This window comes from Centruroides sculpturatus, unplaced genomic scaffold (genome assembly GCF_000671375.1).
Source record: "Centruroides sculpturatus isolate CEXI.00-Female unplaced genomic scaffold, Cexi_2.0 scaffold1718, whole genome shotgun sequence".
In the NCBI taxonomy this organism is placed as follows: Eukaryota; Metazoa; Arthropoda; class Arachnida; order Scorpiones; family Buthidae; genus Centruroides; species Centruroides sculpturatus.
In genome coordinates this window covers 41,563-64,299 of record NW_019385829.1, presented here as the reverse complement: position 1 = coordinate 64,299, position 22,737 = coordinate 41,563, and the positions used below count along the sequence as shown (strand labels likewise).

The 22,737-nt window shown below is 25.9% G+C and overlaps 1 protein-coding gene across 3 annotated transcripts; it reads left to right on the top strand.

The window, feature by feature from the left end:
- The first annotated feature begins 547 nt into the window (after positions 1–547).
- Positions 548–21,895, top strand: LOC111642385. Of its 3 annotated transcripts, XM_023388727.1 has the most exons (5): positions 548–1,538; positions 5,418–5,623; positions 7,310–7,381; positions 10,959–11,172; positions 20,874–21,895. In XM_023388727.1, the coding sequence occupies exons 4-5, from the start codon at positions 11,119–11,121 to the stop codon at positions 21,687–21,689; spliced, it is 870 nt and encodes a 289-aa protein (XP_023244495.1). In that variant the 5' UTR covers positions 548–1,538; positions 5,418–5,623; positions 7,310–7,381; positions 10,959–11,118; the 3' UTR covers positions 21,690–21,895. The 3 variants fall into 3 exon arrangements, with proteins under 3 accessions (XP_023244495.1, XP_023244496.1, XP_023244497.1); XM_023388728.1 differs by lacking the exons at positions 548–1,538; positions 7,310–7,381 and having other exon boundaries at positions 5,100–5,623; XM_023388729.1 differs by lacking the exons at positions 548–1,538; positions 5,418–5,623; positions 7,310–7,381; positions 10,959–11,172 and adding an exon at positions 20,662–20,742.
- The last annotated feature ends 842 nt before the right edge of the window (positions 21,896–22,737 follow it).

Here is a 22,737-nt window from a genome sequence, read left to right as displayed (position 1 = left end):
GAATATTTAACGTGTAGGCTATTTAATTAGTTAAATAATTCATTATCTAAATTAATTTTTACATTTATTCTCAACGGAGTAATTATTGGAAAATCTGAAGTGTGAGCATATAGGCCTTACTTTAAATTCCCAATGAACTTGGACAACTTTGTCAGTTTCCTGATTGCTTTATTTATTTTTTTTTTTCAATTATTAAGCTCTATAATTTTTTTTTGTATTTGTAATTACCCAAATTAGTACATCATTAGCAAGCCAATTAATATATTTATTCTTCGTTATTATATTTACCAATTCTGATCCGTACTATTTTTACCGTGCAATATTCAAAGAAATCTTCAGTTACATGAAATCTCATATTAGACTTCTTTGTGTATTGCTTTGATGTATTCTTCACTTTTATCACTGCTATAAAATATTTTTTAATTAATTTAAATTTAAAAAATTTTATCTGAGCTTCTTTCTTTTTTTATAATAAAATTTTATTAAATTGTTTTTTATTTAAGTGACATAGAAACTTCTTGGTTTTTTTTTTGTTCCAATAAACGAATTATTTGTATGTAGTTCCTTTAATTATCCTTTAAATCTCGTTCAATTCCGTCTTAAATTGTCAATACCCTACTGATTTTATCTTTGACCTTTTATCTATTTTTATTATGTGATTTTATTGTGTATTATTTTTAATTTATTATCATTATCAATAAATATAAATCAGTATGAAGTTACATTTCTTAACATTTTCTCCAGATGCCAAATACTTCTTACCAAACTGTGTTTCTGTATTTCTGCTTCAGTAAAAATATCATTTTGAAATCTCTACATGTCTCCAGAATTCTTCCACTTCTATAATCTTTCTTTCTATTTTTAAAATAAGTTTTTGTATCTAGCAGTTGTTTTATGCTATTGTTGTGCTTTCCAATATGAAATTTAGATAGAAGAAAACATCATTTCCCACTTTCTTTTCCATATACGACTTAAATATTACTTTATCAATATAAATTCCTATGATATACATGCCTAAAATTATGGCTTAAATATAAATTAATCAGTCAAAAATGGTCTATAACTAGTTCAATTTTATGTATCAAGCAAATAAAGTGTGATAACTTAGTCATTTTTTGGGAGGGAAAAAAAAATTGGAGTTAATCTAAATTTGGTAGGCCGTAGTGGAACTTTACCTTATATTATTTAAACTATAATCCATTATTATAAATTATTTGTTTCTTTATTTTTACAATGATTTTATTTTACAACCTCGCTCTTAACCTCTTAAAATTCTTCCACTTCTAGCAAGGAACGTAGTTCTTAGAGCAAGATATCTTTCGAAGACGTGGTACCATTTTTTAGTCATTTTAAGTGGTACTTTGCTATCTATTTACGCTAAAATTGTTCATCCAAAAAATTGCGAACAATACGCACAATAGAGTTAAGCCCGAGAAGAATTCGGTTGTCAATGTTCTATGCTATCAACCGAAACGAACGTGGACAGTGTACTTAAACAATCAATAGTCTTGACCACAAGTTTATGGAAGAAAATACAGGTAAATCATTTTTATAATGTTGTATTGATATATCAAATATAATTTTATGTACGTAGCCTACTGTACATAAATTATTTAATGTGCTTACTCAACGCACTGTTATCGTTTTTATTATATTTAAATGTATTAAGAAATACTTACATAAAATTTATATAACCACTTCTTAGTCTACATCAAAACATTTAGTTTTTATATATTTATTTTAAGTTTATATATAGTTATTTATTTATATAGTAGAATCTGTTTAAGACGGAAAGAGTACCTGCTAGAATTTTATGTTTTTTTACATGGTTATATTTTTACTAACTCTTCAAGAGAGTTGGATTACATAGTGTTACATTGTCACAATTATTTTCTAGACAATGTAAATACAATCTTAAGAAAGAAAACAAATAAAAGACCGTAATTCTTCATTGAAAAGTGGAGCTTAAATTCGAACCCGCAATTAATTATGCTTTAGAATTTGGCAGCTGTTACGCTGAAAAATTTTGCTTTACACAGGTTATGTTACGCAACTGATTCCAAAAATGTCTTCTGTTTCCACGTTAGACAAGTTGGCTTATAATAATATTTTATTTTACATAGCAAATCGTAACATTACTAGATTGATTTTCCGTCTTAGACAGGTTTTACTACATAACAGGATTAGTTTAAAAATCAGTAAATCATTGTAAAGACTAAACTGCCCAAATAATTAAATATTAAATCACATTTTTCTCATTTTTCCACTAATTTTACGTTGTTCTAAACTCAGTTTACGAAAATGTAATCCGAAACACATAACACAGTTAACTGACTTCTAGACCACCCATGGGCGTAGCGAGGGGGGAGCCTGGGTGGGCACGGCCCCTCCCAGGGAACCTGGTGCCCCCCAGGAAATCACAGCCGAAAAAGTGTTGAGTCGATTTGTAAACACCTAAAGCTAAAATAAAAGTTTTGAATACTAAAAAAAAGGTGAACGGCTTGCTCGGTGCCCAATAATGAACAATAATTTGAAATAATTCAATTTTGTGTCAGGTTGGCCTCCACTAGGCCCCCCCATAACAAAACTCTGGCTACGCCCATGAGACCACCCTGTATATTTGAATTACCTCGGATTTTATGTAAGTTTAATAGACTCGGTTGTTTATTAAAATATAACTTATAAAATGATCTTATTATTTGTATCTAGAAAGAACTTTTAAAGTTATTTACAATTTAACTAGTTAACTTATTGATTATATAATTTTAAAAAAAAGAAAGATATTTTACGTAAAAGTGCCATAAAATATTCAAAATTATATCATTAAAACTTTAAAAAAAAGGTTAAAATTTCTAGTTAATAAAGATTTAACAGATTGAGAATAGAATCAGGTTAAACTAGAATAATTTTGGCATCGTATTACTTGTTATCTTCACATTTTGAAACGAGAATAAATTTATGAATAGCAAATTTTATCACAAAATCCGCTTGAAATTTTAAAGAGGAAATTATATCCTTTACAATATTCATAAAATCGATCAGTTTTAATTTTATAAACACTCGAAACATTCTATTCAAAACTGATATTGATGCTACTATAGTTATAAATTATACTCGTGTAATTCTCAACTTACAAGGATATTATGGTAATTTAATTTAAGAGTAGTCAGTAAATTATCTACAGTTAAACAAGAATCGGTTCGAAAGTTTATACAGAAAATGAGGAAAAAAAATAAAAATAAAAGTTTGAGGTAATGCTTTGAGGTAGATATTTACATTTTATTCCTTATTATTAAAAAAATAAAAAAATTTATTACATATGTTATATGCTGATAAGTAGTGTTATATTATCTATTATTATTATTATTATTTTATGACAGGACATTATTTAAACAAAATTTTATACCTAAATATGTTGTGAAAATGGCTGTTTTCGTTGAATTTTGTCTAAATAAAGGTTATGAAAATCAATATAATTTTATAATGGTATATAAAAAGAAATAAAAAATTTTGAATATGACATTAATGTTTAAAAAATGCATTTTTATTCGCTTTCACATTTTGCAGCAATTATAACGAAAATTCAAGTTTTGCTGCTCTTTCAAGCGTTAGTTCTATTTTCTTTATTATCATCATTATTATTTTTTACTTTTTTTTTTAGTAAAATTATCCAGAATTGGATCATATTCCATTAAATTCAAGTCTAAAAATGGTTTAGGTTTACACTTTTCTTTTGATGTGAGTTTTTTTTTTTTATACCCCCGTCAAATGTAATGTGTTTATTCTCTGATACTATTTTTACTTCTTTTATATTTATTCCAGAATTATATTCTTTCTTTTTCTAGTAATGGTTGTATTTTAATAAAAATTTATCTATCAGAGTTGAATAGAAGAAAGAAATCTATAAACAATTTCAATAATTTTTTAAATAGTTATTTAAGTTTAGTTTTATTAATTCGTAAGAAAATATAATGTTTCTTCCATTTTCTTATTAGGATTTTAAGCAGTTTACATAATACAAATCTTGAGGAAGTAAACAGAAGTTTTACTCTTCTTTAATTCACTTCGTTTCCTTAAAATTACAATTATTTTTTAACTTTTCACTTAATCATTTTTTTAATAAATTTGTTTTTAGAATTTGTTAGAACACCGTAAAATTACTTTTCTTCGGGTGTAATTCTGTATAATTATAGTTTTATGTACTTTTGCTACACTTATTTTTAATCAGAATCTTTCCACCTTCGTTGTTTAATTCATCTCATTATTTTCTAAGCAGTTGATCCTCATCTTTTTGCATGAAGAAGCTTTTATTTTTGCATATGACAAGTGTGTTTTCTACATTATCTACTAATAAACTGTTAAATAAAGTATATATATGTATAAAAAACAGTTATTAATGTGTAAAATATGAATATAATACGATAGACAACTGTTAACAATAATTAATTAAACATCGTAATTAATTTATTATATCAGCACTAATAGTTTAATTAATAGCATATCTCTTAATTAATCTGTTAAACACATCTAATACAGATAAATTAATTCGTTACACAACAACTGATTTATCTATCAGAAGTAGAAAAATTATACTAAGATAAAGTATACAATATTATAAAATATAAAGATAAATTTTTTCAAATATATCACAATAAAAAAAGGTTGTAAGCATAAATATCTTGGAAGAATCGTGTAGAATACAAGAAAATGTTAAGATCTTAAGTGAAGCTGAAGAATTAAGATGAGAAGGAAGTGTCATTATAATTACTTTCTTATCCTCTAAAATGATTATTTACTGTATAAAATATATATGTGTTATATATAATTTTATTGATAATATTGCTTCTAGTTCTAATAGTGAAAAATTGCAACATCTATTCTCGAGCATCGTTCTATTGGTAGAAATAACTATTAATTTAAGAAGTATCACAAATCTTCATCTATAAAAAAGAAAAGCAAAGATATTTTTCGTTAAATTTATAATTCAGATAATTTTCAAACTTAAAATGTGCACATTTTTTTACATTAATATATAGTAAATAAGCTTATAAAGTATATTTATAAATACAGTATTTCTGTTATTAAAATATTTATAAAATTAATATATTTCTCAAGTTAATCGTATTACAAAATTAAAATGACTATAATTAACATCAGTTTTACGTTACAAAATTATTAATTAAATCATTATGTAAAATATTATCAACGACCTTTAACTTTCATATTTACGTATTCGGTTTAATATACAAAGTTTGTAAACTAAGAAGTTGGTAAGCGTATTATATAACCGAGTAATAAATCATTTTATGTTATCCACGAAAGAGAAATGAACTTATTTATAAATGCATTACATAAAAGAAACAATTAATTCTTTGAAGAAAGTTATTCTCATTCGTAAACAATAGAAACTCTCACAGGGTGTCACTCCAAGTATTTGTACAAGTAAGAAGAAAAGATAGCAAAGCAAATGATTCACTATTATCTTTGCACCACACTCATCGACCGGAGACATCCTCTTGAATTATGACACTGTTCAATTTACTATACTCTGGAGAGTTAAGATATATGATCATTTTAGTATTAGAATGAAGGAAAAAACGTTCAAGATGTACATCAAATGCAGGTGACCATATTATTTTCATTTTATTATGACTTATCACTTCATTAATATCTATATGATGTTATATACACCCGAAAAAAAAAACGTTTAAATCTTTCTAGAGGAGTTTCTAGACTAATTCTTTATTGTTTGTCCTCTGTGTTAGACGCTATCTTAACAAACATGCCCTTTATATTTACTGTTATAGAAAGGTTAACTGTTATTAAAGTGTGTATAAATATGCAGAAAGATTTCGTGTTTAAAGATTGCTTATAACTTTGCAACCTTACACAGATTATTCTACTATTAAAACATATAAATTATGTATAAACTTTTGTTCTTTTCTTTAAAAAAATTAATTATATATAACTCTTATTATATGTTTAATTCTTAATTAGTAGAACGTTAAATTAGAATAAATAATTTAATTTAATTTTCTTTACTTTAAAATATGCTGAACTCGATTATTTATTTCCCTTACAAAAGATGTGCAGACGTATACAGAAATTGTTAATTATTAATAAAAGTTACAGAAATATTTTATTATTTTTATTTATGTTAAGAAATAGTTTAGAAAAGTTCAAATAGTTTTATATATTTTTAAATTTTAGCTTTCCCGAAAGTTATTACACAACTACTGTCAAGAGCAATAACAATACCAAATGTTAACAGTGTGTCTGCAGATTGTAGATACGTAGAAATATTTTCACATTTATTTATGTTGACAAACAGTTTAAAACTGAATTTTTTCTACAACTAAATCTATTTTAATAGTTTTATATACTAAACTAAACACAGTTTATCTGTCAGATGTAACTGATATACAGTCGACCCCCCCTATAACACTGTTGATTTTTCCGTTTTATATGAATTTCATGTTGTACGAGTCACTTAGATTTTACAAATACGTGTGCCGGGCTGTGAACGGCTCATGTATTTGTAAAATTTAAGTGACTCGTACAACATGAAATTCATATAAAACAGAAAAATCAACAGTGTTATAGGGGGGTTGACTGTTATATCTTAACCATCAAGAAAGACTAGAAGGGACATTTTTTACTCTATTCATGCACATAAATTGCAATTTATGTGCATTAAAACACTAAAATATTCATTATTTCTATAAATATTTTATTGATATTATTACAAATTTAAAATATTTGTTACAATATTTACAATGATGTCCTTCTGACAGGTTTATATAAGAGAAAAATTCAAAAGTTTGTGATGCAGAAGATTAATACTTATTTACAACCCAAGAAAATATTATTTATTACCATTAAATTTATTTACAGAATTTAATTTTAGATTTAATATACATTAAAATTTAAAATAACAACTTAATTCAAATGTAAACTCAGACTATCTCATTGACTATAAAGTTATTTTTAGAAGTTTGAGATAAAAAAAAAAGTAAATTAATTTAAATTAAAAATAGTTATAAAAATATCAGTTATTCGCATTCTAAAGGTGTTTATTAATAGATAAATTAAGTATTTATGTAAATTTAGCATTCAACAGCTGTATTTTATCGCTATAAAATAATTAAAACCGTTTTAATTATGTAAGTAAAGCTAGTTAAAAATCTATTTTACAAACTTTTAATTATAATTATTTTAAAGGGAGTACTTTTAAAATTATTAGAGTTTTATATATATATATATTGTTAAAGAACACTTTCTCCTCCCCTTTCTTATTTTTTTTTTTTAGAAAATTGGCTGCGGTAACACATCAAACCGAATGATTGATTACTCGGTATCAGCGGTGTGATGTCAAGAGAAGGTAAATTTTAATTACAAATGTGAATTACCTCGGGCAATGGTGTCTTTTTGGTAAAGTTCTTTAAGGTTTATACCACTGTTTTCAACGATGTTTATCCCGCTGAAGCCGTGATATTGAGAAATTCTTTTACCTCAGGCTATAGTAATATTGTTTGAAAGACGGGTGTAAATAATTATATGCTGTTGAATTTAATATGTCCAATAGTTGCTCGTAGGCAGTAGTCGCAATAATAAGTTAAAATTACTCCTTTTAAACAAAGTTTTATTTTAAATTTTTTAAATAAATGTATAATGGAAACGATACGATGTTCCTTTTTTTTATTTTTGTTAAACTGAAATTAAAAAAGAAGATCTCGTAAACGTTTTATTGTTTTCAAAACAACTAAACGACTAAAGAAATTGTTTTCTATAGATATAAAAATTGTTATGAAGCTTTAGTACGGGAAATTTACTGTATTTTTTATATTTTTTATTTTCCTGTAAACGGAAACTGTATCTATATAATAATATTAATTTTGTAATTCTGTCACGGATCACCTGTTTGTCTGTGCGAATGTTTATATGTTTACATGCAGTTTTAAGCTACTAAAAACAAAATATATATAAATTACACTTTGTTTGTTAGATTTTTATAACGGTTTTAGTAATAATACAGTATTTTGTTATATAAAATAAAATATTTGTACGTCTTCCTGTATCGCTTCCTCAATTCGAAACAAGAATAATTATTAAAAAAAAATTATATACTGTATACATATAGATAACAAAAATGAGTTTTTAATACATTAAGATCTCGTTAGAAACTTAATCGTCTATACAAAAAAAAAGTGTACAGTCGGTTTTCTAGTGTATAAAACACTCCATTTTCTTATCATATTTGAAAAATCAGTACAGATTAACCGAACATGAATATGAAAAAATCCGAATGCTAGAGAGTAAAGGTTACATAAGATTATTTATAAATACCCGCATTAAACAGTAAAGATCTATCTTAATGGATTTTCTCTTCCAACTGGACATTACTAAACGATACAATAACGATTCTTTAACGACAAGTCATGCTATTAATAATAATGTCTCTACATTTAGATGGCAGAATTAATGACATAATTAACACTTCAACCACCTGTATCAAAATCTCTATTGAACCGATACTTGCTACTTAGTGTGTGTGTATGACATACTATAGAAGTTTCCTATAATGTGTGCTATCACTTGCAATAAAAGAATGATTAATTATACTTTTAAAAGCAATATTTTTGCTAAACCAATTAAATAAACAACAGGTTGTACTTAAGAATTTGTCATTTTAATTTGTACATTATCCTCAATAAAAGAAAGTTTAGTTAAAATTATGAATTTTTTTTAAATAATTAAAAAGTTTTTCAATAACATTTTTAATTAAAAGTTCTTATAAAAAATATCTTAAAATGATTTTTATAAGTTTAAAGATATAAGAAAAAATGAAGGAATAGATATTTTTCTTTCTCCTTTATCTATTTACACTTATGTGAGCGTGTAAAGTGATACTAAAAATCTTTCAATATTCAATAACTGCAGCAACTCAATAACATACACAAAGAAGTATATAAATATATTTATACATATACATCACGTTTCATTTATTTTATCTTTAAAAATATATAAATTTTAATATATAGAAAAAGGTTAGTTTTATAAACATGTCATTAATATATTTCTTGTCAATAATTTCCTTGGTTTTACTTCCTTGTTATTACAAAAGTCTGGAAAACATTTCTCTTTCTACGTTATCAACAAAGATCAAATTACCTTTATTTGTAACAGAAATTTTCAATTAAATTTTACGAAACAGCTCTTGAAATATATTTAATCATTTAAAAGACCTCCAAATTATTATGAAAACTTTCATTATGATCGATGAATTAAATTGAAAATAAATTATACAATTTTTTCTTATATTTTCTTCAAGTTTCCTTACACAAATAACTTAATTAAACTTGCTAAAGGTGTTTATTTACTCTTAAATCTTTCTTAACATTTTAAAACTACATCGTGTTTTATAAAATGCTATAACAACAGAGCATAATTAAGAATTTAATACGATCTTAAAATCTTGTATTTTCACTAATTTAATAAGAAAATTAAGAAGCTACACAATTTTTTTAATGCTTATAGTTTATAATATAATTAAAAGTAAATAATTCGTATTATTGATTAAACTGAATTAGATAAGGTGATAAAGATGTCGAGAAATCAACCGTGTATTTATCAATTTTAAAATGATAACAATTTATTTAAATATATTAAAATTATATATATATATATATTAAGACAAGTAATATATATCTAAATATGTCCAATGTTTATTAATCTTTTGTGAAAAACAGTTACGAGATATTTGCAATAATGGAAACGATTGTAAAGTTGGCTTCTCCTTTTAACACTAATGAATGCAGTGAAGCACGCATTTCAGTAGTTTTATCTCTTGAGAATATAAGTTAATATAGATTCAAATTTTATAGTCAGAAAGCATTAAACATGAAAAATGTAAGATAAATATTGTGCTTAAATAAATTACTTTTATTTAAATAATATTTTTAAAAAAATATATGAAAATGATATATTTATTTCTATATAAATTGAATTTGTATTGCGTGGGGACTTCCAAGATCTTGAAGAAAAAAAAGGAATTAATTTCTTAGAATATCAAAATCTCTTAATGGTTAGTTATATCGGCAGTTTCCTTATTTTTTATATTTTAAATATGAAAATAAGAATATTAATTTCGCGTTTAGATGCAAAAAAGTTAGAGTTAAAAAATATATATATATATAAATAACATCATCAGGAACAGATGTGGAAGCTATTTATAAATTTCTAAGAAATTCGGGATGCTGTAAAAATCTTGGATAAAAGTTTTCATCTTTAATGTAAATTTAAAGGTATTTTTTAACATAATTAATTGAATAATTATTTAATCAAGATTGATATTTGATAAAAGATATAATTCTTTTTTGTTTTTTATAATGAAAAACTTTATCTTTTTATATACAAATAAATAAATTTATTTAATTAAATCTTGTAAGAAAGATTAATATTAAATTTTTTTTATTGTTATTAATACTCGAAGAAATAAAATTCTGATTAATTTATTTATAAATAAAAGTTAAATAATACAAAATTTAATTATTTTCTGTTCTTATTCATTTAATTTTTATTTTTTATGGTTGAAGTGAGAGAAAATATTTAATATTCTTTGAAAAGGCGGCATATTTTTTTTTTGGTCGTATTTTATGGTCGAAGATAGCGGAAAAAAAGCGTAATATATAAAGATTATATTCTTTAGAAGACAAGGAGAGTGTTTAATATCGATTGATTTTATTAAAAAATATGTTTAGAAGACCTTCTAACAGCTAATTTTATATATATACGTTTAAATTATAGATTATAAACACTAATTTTGCGATATATATCGCATCTACTCCTACGCATATAGCATTATGTAAGTAATGTTTTCGACAGTAAAATTCGAATTTTTATAAAGAAAATGTATTGTAAGTTTAAGTAATATATTTTCTTCAAACTTATTATTTCAGGAAATAAAGATATTTTAAGTAAAATTGGTTCTGAGTCGGCGTAAAGTTCTTATCCAATAAGCTGTCGTGGTAGAACATCATCGATTCAAGAACAGGACTGTTTATATGACTGTTCACAGTTCTTCCTCACTCTATACAGCCTGTTGACAACAATCAGAAAATGTCCAAATTACATCTTTTGTGCGTCGTCTTTATCCTTGTCTTCCAATTCGAGGTGAGCTTACTTTAAAGCACTATATTTAAAAAAAAAACTATAATTTAATTCAGTTTATTCGGAATTAATTAAGTATGGAACAAAAGAATTAAGTTTTAATATTTTTAAAACAATTCAATAACTGTATCGATTTCTGCATAAAATTTGCATTTCTTTTTTTTTTTCTTTTTCTAAATTAAATATTTTAAGATAATTGAAATATTTTTAAATATTTTAAAGGAGTTCGATAAATGCATCCACTTTCCATATGAAAATTGCGTATATATTTTCAATAGTAATTTTATTTTTTAATATTTTAAAAGAATTCGATTGAAATTCTACTTTTTTTCTCCCCTCGAAACGGAAAAAAATATTTTTTTATTTTTTAAATTTAATAAATTTATTATAATGAGTTTTTTTTTACTTTTTAAATAAGAGATTTAAGAAGATCTTATAAAAAATTTGTATTTTATTTTAAAGAAGTTTTAATAAATTCGATGAGGAAAAAGTAGAAAACTTAAGAAAACTTTGATATAATTTTAATACTTTAAAGTAGTTCGATAAAGTTCAAAATATATATTTAAAAAAAATACTTTTAAAGAAATGAACTAGGAAACTTGATGTATTTTTTAAACATTTTGAAGGAAGTAAACAGCATTTTTTTTCTTGTTTTTTCGCATTTTTNCGTGTATAATTAATATATATATATATATATTTCAAGATAGAATTAATAAATTATTATTAAAATTTTACGTAAAACTAAGGCTTTTAAAATCTTTATTTTTCTTTGTTTCTATATAAATACAAGCAAAGTGAAACAACTATATTATTTTATCTAACTTATTCCTATATAAACTATATTTATTCGAACTAATATTGTTCAGAAGTACCCAAGAATCTTAATAATTCAATATATTACAAGATGTAGTTCCTTATTAATTATTTAGAAGCTTTCAAGATCTTTCTATTTATTCACTTGCAAGATCTTATTTGTTCATAATCTAAGGTTTTGTATGTTTAGAGTCTTACAATAAACAGAATCTTGTGTGTTGTGTGTATCTTTAGGTGTGTTTATATACGAGTATATACGTGTATATAGTAAAATACAAAAGTTAATATAACTTATGTATAAAAATCATTGTATATGCGACTATTTTTTAAGGTAATAATTTAAATTTTATATAGAGAAATCTTTAAAGTAAAATGCTTCACGAAGTTAAAAAGAAAACCTGGTCGAGTGTAGGAATTTGATATTTTCAAAGCTAAAAAAATAAGCTTTAAAACGTGTAAAAATTTCTTAAATCTTTAAAATTATGTTACTGAATCAGGAATAAAATAATAAGAAAGCTTGACAAACGGAGATTTCAGGCATTTTATAACCGACAAGTTACGATTTTCAACACTTATCTTATCAGCAGTTTGCAGGAATGTTTGTAAATGAACTTTATTTTGACATTTTCTTAGCATAAAAATCTGTAAAAATTGATTTTAAAAAATATATATACAGTATATTAATTAATTTATACATTAAATACTTCTTATATATACACTGTAATTATTCTTATACTCTTGTGAAATTTTAAAATAGAAGCGATAGGATCGAGTAAAAATGAACTTTTTAAAATCTGTTATCTCTCCTACCAAACTGATAAACTATACTGTACAAAACTTTACAGTTAAAACACTTATTTAATATATTTCTTAGTAAAATTTAGAAGCTAATTTAAAATATTTTTTTTTTTTTGAAAGATTGTTAAATATTAATTTTAATGATTGTCCTTTATTCCTCTTTAACGACCTTGTAAATATGGAAAAGATTAGCTTGGATTATTGAGGAAAAAGACATATTACAACAGAGATTATGATGATAAAATTCCAATATGTCTACAAATTGCACAGCTGTTGACATATTGCACAAGGTTATATTTGGCAACGAATATTCAACTTGTCATCACTGACTAGCTTTGGAGTAAGAGAGATTTATTTTCAATGATTTTTGACTTTACAAAAGCTGAAAAATCTTTAAAAATGAAAATGTCTTTCAGAACTTTTTACTATTATTTATCTACATTTTGATTTTCTTCGAGTTTAAATGGAGAATTAAGAGATTATCGTACAGTTTTATCCTTGGAAAAATGATCGTTTTGTGATTATCCACTCTAGAGACACGTAATTCCTCTTTGAAATATTGAAAAATAAAAGATTAGAAATGATTTATAGATGCGATACTTTGCTAGATAACGAGATAATTATACTCTGTAGACATCTTTACACGCGTGAAACGATCTCTAATCACGAATCTCTTTCAGTATAATAAGGTTATATATATATATATATATATATAAGTATGCATAGTCTGTAATTTAATTAAAAATTCAAAGAATGTTCTTTAAATAATCTAATTATTCATTCTGACCAATTTAAATTATTCGTGAATATTTTAAACGTTAATAATTTTCTTCCAAAGTGCCAACATACTCAATTTTGGGAGGATTTATGCATTAAATGCACTTTTAAAAGTTTCAAAATGGTATTGCATGCTAAGGAAACTTTTTAAATTTGTTATTAAAAGTTTAAAAAAATATATAATTGTTGTTAAATTTATCATATGAATAGTATTTAGGCCTNGTTTTTAAAGGTTTTTTTTTTTGAATTTTTCTAAAAAGGTTAAAAGATACTGGAGTAAATTTATATCGAGTTGCAACTAGTCGATCGCGAGTCACATTCCTAAATGTAATAAAATTAATTTAAAAGTAAGGTTGAGAAATTTTTAGAAAAATAGAACCAAAATTGTATGGATAATCCAATGTTGTCTTGATACTTTGAAGCGATTAGATTATCTATAACTTATTTATTTATGAAGATAAATGTAAAATATTCAAGAATATATTCTGTTTTATTCAATTAAATTGGATTAAAACGGTTTATTGGGTTGTAATTTGAAATCACGTGATTTTCAATTCAAAAAATTTTCTCCACAACGTTGACAGGCATGATTGCTGTTAACGGGAAAAGTGTGATTTACAGGGGCAAGCCACTAATTTGAGTTGTAGAGCATGTATTTTAAATTAAATTAATTAAAAATATGATTAAAAATTGTAGCCTTGTTTTTTATCGTTGCATTTACATATTGATAAAGAGCATAAATTAGAGTTTATGTAAAAAATTTGTATGCAGTTTAGCATATTGTTCCAGTAGAACACAAGCTTCATACGTCGAATGTTAATGTTATACTATGTTAAATGGATTGTAAGTATACAGTACCTAGAATTATTTTAATGAATGTGTATTAGTAGAAATGAAACAGATGCATTCATTTCTGAGGTGAAAGTCGAAGATCATGCTTATTTCTGTAGCACTTAGATTCTTTATAATGCTACACACACAGAGAGAGAATCGTGAAGTAAAAGTCACACATAAAGAAATAATGGATTTGATGGATTAATTCTTTATAGGTATAAATATGGGTTATTGATAGTGTAAAGATACGTTAACTATACTAATAGGTTTAAGAAAAAGCGAGTGAATTACAGATCTCGCGAAAGATATTTTTATCGAGTTAATACTGAAGTAAAAATGTTAAAATCTCTGGAAGAAAACTGGAAAGTAGATACCAGAGACGATAAAAAAAATGCTGAATCGGCGAGCTTTTGACATTGATTTATCTTTCTTTTGTGAAGTTGGCCGCAAATCTTTAAAAGACATCATAGTGCACCCATAGCCTACGGTTTTATTTTCATTTATTTCTTTGTTTTTTTTTTAAGTGAATAAGTGCTTAATTAGACTTAAGCACGAAACACTAAACCATCGAGCGAGTGCATTAGAATTTTGTTTACTGTGTTCATTATTTTAGAATCAATTGTAGTTGTTCAAAAATTCTTAATAATTATAAAACAAAGAGGTGTTTTTTTTTCTTCTTAAATTCCAGTAAATTTTGTAATAAAATAGTTTCGAAAATCTCTTCTTTATTAAATTCTTTTTTGAATTTGATGTATTGTGGTATCAAATTTTAATTTATTTCCGAACAAATTTCCTAGAAAACTCTAAAGAATTAGTAAATTCGAGCGTAGGTTTATTGGAGAAAACATTGGCGAGGGTGGATTTTAGGAACACTTAATCATTTAAATGGTACTTTAGTAAGAGATAGTTTAGTCATTTTCATTGTAAAGATTTAAGATTAATAAACAAAACGCTATTAGGAAGAAGAATTGTTGCAATGTAAGCATTCATCTCGTTGAAATGATGTGCTTTAATTTGTAATTTCCTCGCCTCTTAATTTGACAATAGAGCTAAGGTAAATTAAACAAAGTTGGTTAATTGATAAAATGCAATTTTGCAATTTATTATGATCATTCACGACAAAATACTTTTACGACGTTGTAACGTGTTTAAGACGCATACAACACAACTTTAATTACAGAATATAACTAATCATATCGCAGCGAGAGAAGATAATTTATTATTAACTTTTAGTAGAGATAAAAGATGATTGCACAAGTGATAAGATTTGCTACAGCGTTAGGAAAATTGTATAATTCCAGGGAGATTTCTCTTGTAAGTTCTCGCCTTTAAACCTAAGAAAATATTTTTGTATAAGTTATTAAGGTATTTTTGAGTGATAAGAAAATATTTTCTCGAAAATGATACTGTGGTGTATGAGATTTGAGAGCAAATTTAATATGGAAAAAATATTTATACCAATGACTTATTGGAAATTTTTCAGAAATAGCTACGTTTTTCTACTTATATAATAGATACAAGATATTCTTAATTTAATCATTTTGCGTGTATTTAATGGTACTCTCTAATTTTTAAATAATTTTATAGTTTAAAAGATTAGTAATTTTATTTTTGTACGCTTAATTACAAATTTTTATATATAAATGTACGTTTATGATGTAAACACTTCTTAATATGGTTTAGTGTATTAGATTCTTACACTACGAGCATCAAATTTCCAATATGATTCAGCATATGAATAATATTAGAAGAATCTTATACTGTATATATAAACACAGATAACACACGAGCTCTGAGTAATTTTCTATCGGAATAATTGTTCATAAATGCTGAAGTTTTTCATGGTATTTGAAAGTTTTTTTAAGTGTATGTGTGTTTAATATACGGCAATCTTGCTTTGTTTTATTTAAAATTTTTACAATTCAATGTCTTTTCTACTCGCTGTAATCAAAGTTTTCTACTAGAGAAACGTTTCACTTATTGTGAATCGAGTTTTCCATTAAAGGTTAATACTGTAGCGATCAGCGATCACTAACCTAAGCTCATCGATCTAGTAGCACAAACACTTTCATTAACCAAAACTTGAGCTCGGAAGCTTAGAACACGCTCCAGTTTAATGTACAAACACGCAACCAAAACAATCTTCCATTACAGTTAACGACAACATATGCAAAGAACAAAAAATTTACAACATAAAATTGAACAGTTTTAAATTCAAAAACACTCGTTTTTTCCCCTTTAATTTTGAAGTAATTTATATCAATTTTACGGAAAAATTAAAAAAAAAGTAAATATCGATTGGATTTTTCAATGTTTCCGAGTTATTAAACCGTGCCAGGGACTTAAACGAGATTTATTGAACCATCAGATAGGTGACCCGTTTATTGAGGACATGTTTTATTACATAAAATTTGTATTTGGCATCAAGTGTTGCAGCTAGAAACTAATAGCTCCATTCTACAAATATCGATAATTCGATCGAAACTTTTTGATAACGGAGACCTAAGATTGAAGGAAAGAGGTTGTTTGTTGGAAAATAGATCTGTTTATGCCCCAACAACAGAAGAAGTATATGCTCAACAGCTGCAAAAGATTGGTGAAATATCTAAACTTGGATCCTCAAAGGTTTATATATCTTTAAGTTTGAAGAAACGGGTTCAAACCTTTTAAAAAAAACATGCCAATTGTATACATCTGTCGTGGCATTTCTTTAAATAAAAGTACTGTAAAGAAAGTTTTATGATAGATAGGAGAATTTAAAAAAAATAATAATAATAAATCCAATTTAAAGTTTTCTAAACCGCATACTGTCGAATTGTCTGAATGCCTTTAAGTCGAAATTAAACGTATAAATATATAATTATGTTCTACAATTTATAATTGTTTCATTAACGTTTCCTAGCTAAAGTATAGTTAAGACTTTGGTATGCATTTATCGAATATCTCACAACTGTTTATTGAATTTTCATACGACCTTTATGATCTTAACTGAAGTTTTAACATATTTTCTCTCTTACTTCATTAACTTCCAAACATTGTTTTAATTTATTAATCATCATTTCTCTTCTAAAAGACAATTCTAATTTATATTTTTAGTAAAATATTCTTTTTTTAAAAAAACTATAATTAAAAATAATTTTTTATTTAAATTAATGTTTGAGCAAGTTACGTTTAAGCGTACACGTTCTTAAATTAAATGAGCCTTTTAGTCTTTAAGTTTATACTTATTATTATATGAGTATGACTTTGTGACGTTATTTTAAATGAAAATTTTTGGAAAATTTACATTTAAGTTCATTCACAAAGTTTAAATAAATTAAATCTATTTTAAATCGTGTGGATTAGCCTAAAAATCGATACTACTACTTTCCAAAACAACTTACAAACTATTTAAGTACAATGGTGCGTTATCCTATGGTAAAAATAAGGCAATTTCCCGAGTCCAATTTCAAAGATTGATGTGGGGCTCCAAATCAATCTTTTATATTTCCCCTAGTACATTCCCCCGAACGAAAATGTCTGAAGTCAACACTGTACAAGGGGCACCTAATTAAAATTTGCCTGGGCCCCACGAAGCTGTAACGCGCCAATGTTTTCGTTTCATTTGAATCTAGTTTAGACTTTTTGTTTACGGAAACTTTGGCAATTTATTTGTGTAGCCCGCATTCTTATTTACACGAAATTTTCTCTCAACTTACCCACTACACGAAGGTTCATTATAATGTGTAATTATGATACTAAACAAGTAATAAAACACAATTTAAACTGACATTCGATCACACATCGTTAACCGAAAACTTTTACCTAACGAACGTCGTTTATAACGATATATATATATGATTAATAGGCAATTAACTCATCCAATTACGGAAGTGTCAGGGTACATAAGAAAATACCTCAGATAAAACGTCAAGTTAAAGGCTGATAGTAAAAAGGTAATATCAATCCGGAAATGTCTTCTACAGTCACGTGTCTACCATGACTAATATAAATAATACTCTGGCAGAAAAATGAGCGGTTGGGAAGAAGGATCATTTTTCTTACTGAACTTCTTCTCAGATAACGACTTATATTAACACTGCAAGGTCAGGGGGAAGTCATAACCATCTTCTTATACGTTAAGCACAGTTAATTTCGTCTATCGTCCATAACAAAACTAATGAGTTAAGAATAAGAACTTAAATCTATTATCCAAAAAATCATTTATTATATTTTTATTTTTCCAACAACTCTCCAGTTTATTCTATGATTTTATTTATTTTGTACTTATTATTTTTTTTAATAAATTGGCCTACTATTTTTTAATATTTTCTTAGATTTTTATCGAGGAAACGTTCATTTTAATTATTTATTTAGACAAACAAGATTAGTAAATTTTTTGCATTCTTTATATATTTGGAGATATTTGGTGAAAAGTTTCAGCTCGAATTTAATAATTTTTAATACAGAAAAATATATAATAGTAAAGTTAAAATTTGCTGACATATAGCAATTTTTTAAGCTTATACGCGAAGGAATTCAATTCTTTCACCAATAAATTTTCAATTTTTTCTAATATAATCTAAAATTGTAACCTTTTTTTCCCTCTTCTTTTTTAATTTTCTCCCCGGAAAAATTAGATTTTAGTAAAATTATATCTTTTAATATAAAGGGAAAAAATGATAATAATAATACATTGATTGAATGGTGATTTTTCTTATTAAATTTCAGATAGAAAAATTTAAATAAGTTGTATATTATGTTAAGAGGTAATTCCAGTAGCTGATATCAGCAACTGGAAAAGTTATTTTCCAATATCAAAGACTTTCATGTGTTTACTACGATAAAAATACTTGGAAGGAAAAAATAACAGTAATATATGTTGTTTTCAATATGTTTACTAATACATACACCATGCATTATATATTACGTATGGTTTCTACTTATTATTTTTAAATTCGGTTAAAATAACATTATTCCATTTCATCTTATCGTAAACAGTTTAAAGTGATTCAATATATGTATGCGTTATTTACTTTGTTTTCTTATAAATTGTATTTACAAAAATACATTATATTTCCCACATAGGTGATCTAACGATAAAATAAATATAAAAAAAATTCCAGCAACGAGTTGCTTAACTTTACCGGCAACATCTGTTACGATATTTTTTTTTTTTAATTTTTTTTTATATTTTTGATTATTATAACACGGTAAAAAGCTTAATTTTGATGGTATGGATGAGTTTAATAAAAAAAATTGTAAAACTGTCATTAAGTCCTATCCCACTCGAGATACGACATATGATTTCCTCGACCTATAACCACCAAAATTTAACAGAATCAATCCCCCTAATACAATAACTNATAACACGGTAAAAAGCTTAATTTTGATGGTATGGATGAGTATAATAAAAAAAATTGTAAAACTGTCATTAAGTCCTATCCCACTCGAGATACGACATATGATTTCCTCGACCTATAACCACCAAAATTTAACAGAATCAATCCCCCTAATACAATAACTTCCCTGCAAAATTGTAGAAATTTCGACAAAAAGCGCAAAGAGTTATTAAGCTTCAAACACGATGAAAAAACCGCGGCCCCCCATACTAACAATCACACATACAGAAAAAAAAACCCGAATTATTTTGCATTTCTAGACGTTTTAAAGTGTCCCGAATCCAAAAATGTAAAAATCTTGGGGGTCATTTTTTGACCGATCGCCATACTTTCCCTCTGTTATATATAACAGAGCCGGGAAAGTAAAAGAAAACAATGTTTTAACTGCTAATTGATTCTGTCACCATATCAAAGTCTTTTTTTTTTTTTTCTATTCTCGGATGCTTTTACGGTATCTTTTCTTTTATATTTAATTTAATTGTATCTTTGTCTTTCAAGTTATTTTTCCAATCTTCTAGGTGTTTATAGTGTGTGTTTATTTTTTCTGCCAAATTTATTTAACTTTGAGAATTCTGTACATTTATTTTTGTTTTTTTTTTCTAAATAATAATTTTAATTATTTGTAATTTATACTATGTATTGGAGTTTTTTTAATTAGACAAATTGTAAAGTTTATATTAATTTAATAAATATTTAGTTTTATAGAGTCTCTATACAAATATTTGTACCTTGTGGGACTTTATAGATCAATAGAAAAATATAGATACCGTTTGTATTGTTTCGAGTGTTTATCAATTAATGGGAAGTAGATATAATCTACATATAACTAAGCATTTTTTAAATCTCAAAGAATAAAAGGTTAAAATAATAGAAAGTGGAGCTTCCTTATTTAACAATAGTACAAAGTACAAAGACCTAAAACAATAGAAAATACAAAGCTTTTGTATGTCGCTTAAGAAAAAACAATACTGTAGGCTATTTAAGAGTAAAATATTCTAAATACTTTAGTATTAATATTTTCATTCTTAAGAAAACTTCTTAATTCTAAAGATTAAATTTATGTTTATTGTTTAAAAGTTAATCGTCTATTTTTAATGGCAGGTGTTCAAGTGTTTGGCTATGGAAGATTACGCCGTGGATCCAAACTGGCAGAACGAGTTTCCCGATTATTTAGTAGAGAAAGATAAACGTCATTTAGCATCAATGGCAAAAAACGGAAGACTCCCTTCCGCTCATTTCAACGGAAAAAGATCCGATTCCGATAACGATTCAACGGGAAATATTGATCAAACGGAGTTTATTTCGGGAGATAAACAGAACGAATCGGAATTGAAACCACCAGAATTAATTACGGAACAAAAACGTCATATAGGGGCTTTCCTGAAATCTCGAGGTCACCCGCTTTCAGCGTTTCATAGTATGACACGAGGATGGGATTTAGAAAACGAAGACAATCCCGGTAAGAGGAATATAGCAGCATTAGCGAGAATGGGAAGACTTCAAGCGAAAAGCTGGCCTTACGGATTAAACAGAGAAGATGAAGATAAGGATACGGAATGCATGGAAGAAAAGACTAATAGCATACGCGAAAAACGATACATCGCGGCATTGGCTCGTAAAGGTCGTTTGCCACCTCTCAGAGGATTTCGTCCTCAGTGGTTTAGCGATAAGAGGACAAAAAATCAGGAAATGTATCTCTGGTCTCCTTACAGATCGGCTAAATCCTCTACCGACAAAAGAATCCAGAAAGACGTGGGAAAAACTAAGAAATGTAAAAAAAATATAGAAGAAATCATAACTCCCGAGGAAGAGAATCTCTTAGGTTTAGATTTGAGCGGTCTTCAAAAGAAAAATGTGGCATTATTGGCGAGGAAGGGGCTCCTTTCCTCAAGACCATTTGTACCCAGAGATGTGTAGATGTGACTTGTCTTTTTTTGTTTTTTTCTTTGTTTTTTGCCTTATCTTAGTGGTAACTATGAAAAATATGTTCCTTTTCTTCATCATCTCTCATCAACAAATTATAATATATAGTCCATATTAAAAGTTTACTTGTTGAATGTTTGTTATATATTATATGATCAATGTTGTATTGTATAGTAGAATTATTCTAAAATAAATATAATCCGTAGATTATTCTTATTAGCATTTTGACTCATACTTTCCTAATTCCTAATATAAAAATTTTAAATAAATTACAGTATTAAAAAAAACTTTATATTAAAAATTATAACTTAAATAAAAGTATTTAAAATTTAATAAATTTAAATAAGATTTACGAGTTAAGTAAGATTCTGTTGTTTAAAACTCTAAAATGAATTATAAAGTGGATAAAAGTATTCATTAGAATGAATCGAAGCTGAACGATTCGACTTTCCTTGATTAACTTCCAGGAAATGATTGAATTTCTGCACTAGAAACCATCTTATCAGGGAACATAAAGGGTAGATTGTATCGCTCTTTCTCTTACTCGTTCGTTATGGCAATCAATTCCAAGTAAACAAAATTCTTCTAAATTACAAAATCGAAACATTTTCTATGAATATTACAACTTTAAAATAACAGCAGAGCAAATGTCGCGTCAAAATCTTAAATTTCCTACACGTACAAGTTTATTATAATGGCTAAAAAGAATTATTTTCGTACGCATTATTATTCCTTAAATAAATAAAACTGCATGGGAATCGATTGGCAGATCGTAAGTTAGAATATAGTATATCTCCCGATAGTAAAATTCGATTGAATATATTTTTAAAATCCAGATCAACGAGCTGAACTAAAAGGCAGAGATGGATTTAGCAGTTATTCAATTCTCGAACGTAGAAAAAGCTTATTTTATTCGGAACTTTAGGCTTTTTCTATTTCCAATCGTTTCGAATTTCAAAAAAGGGAGGTTTATTTTAAATTATGATGTCTGCACAGATCCATTATAAAATGTAGTTTCTTTAAAGATTAAGTTAAAATACTC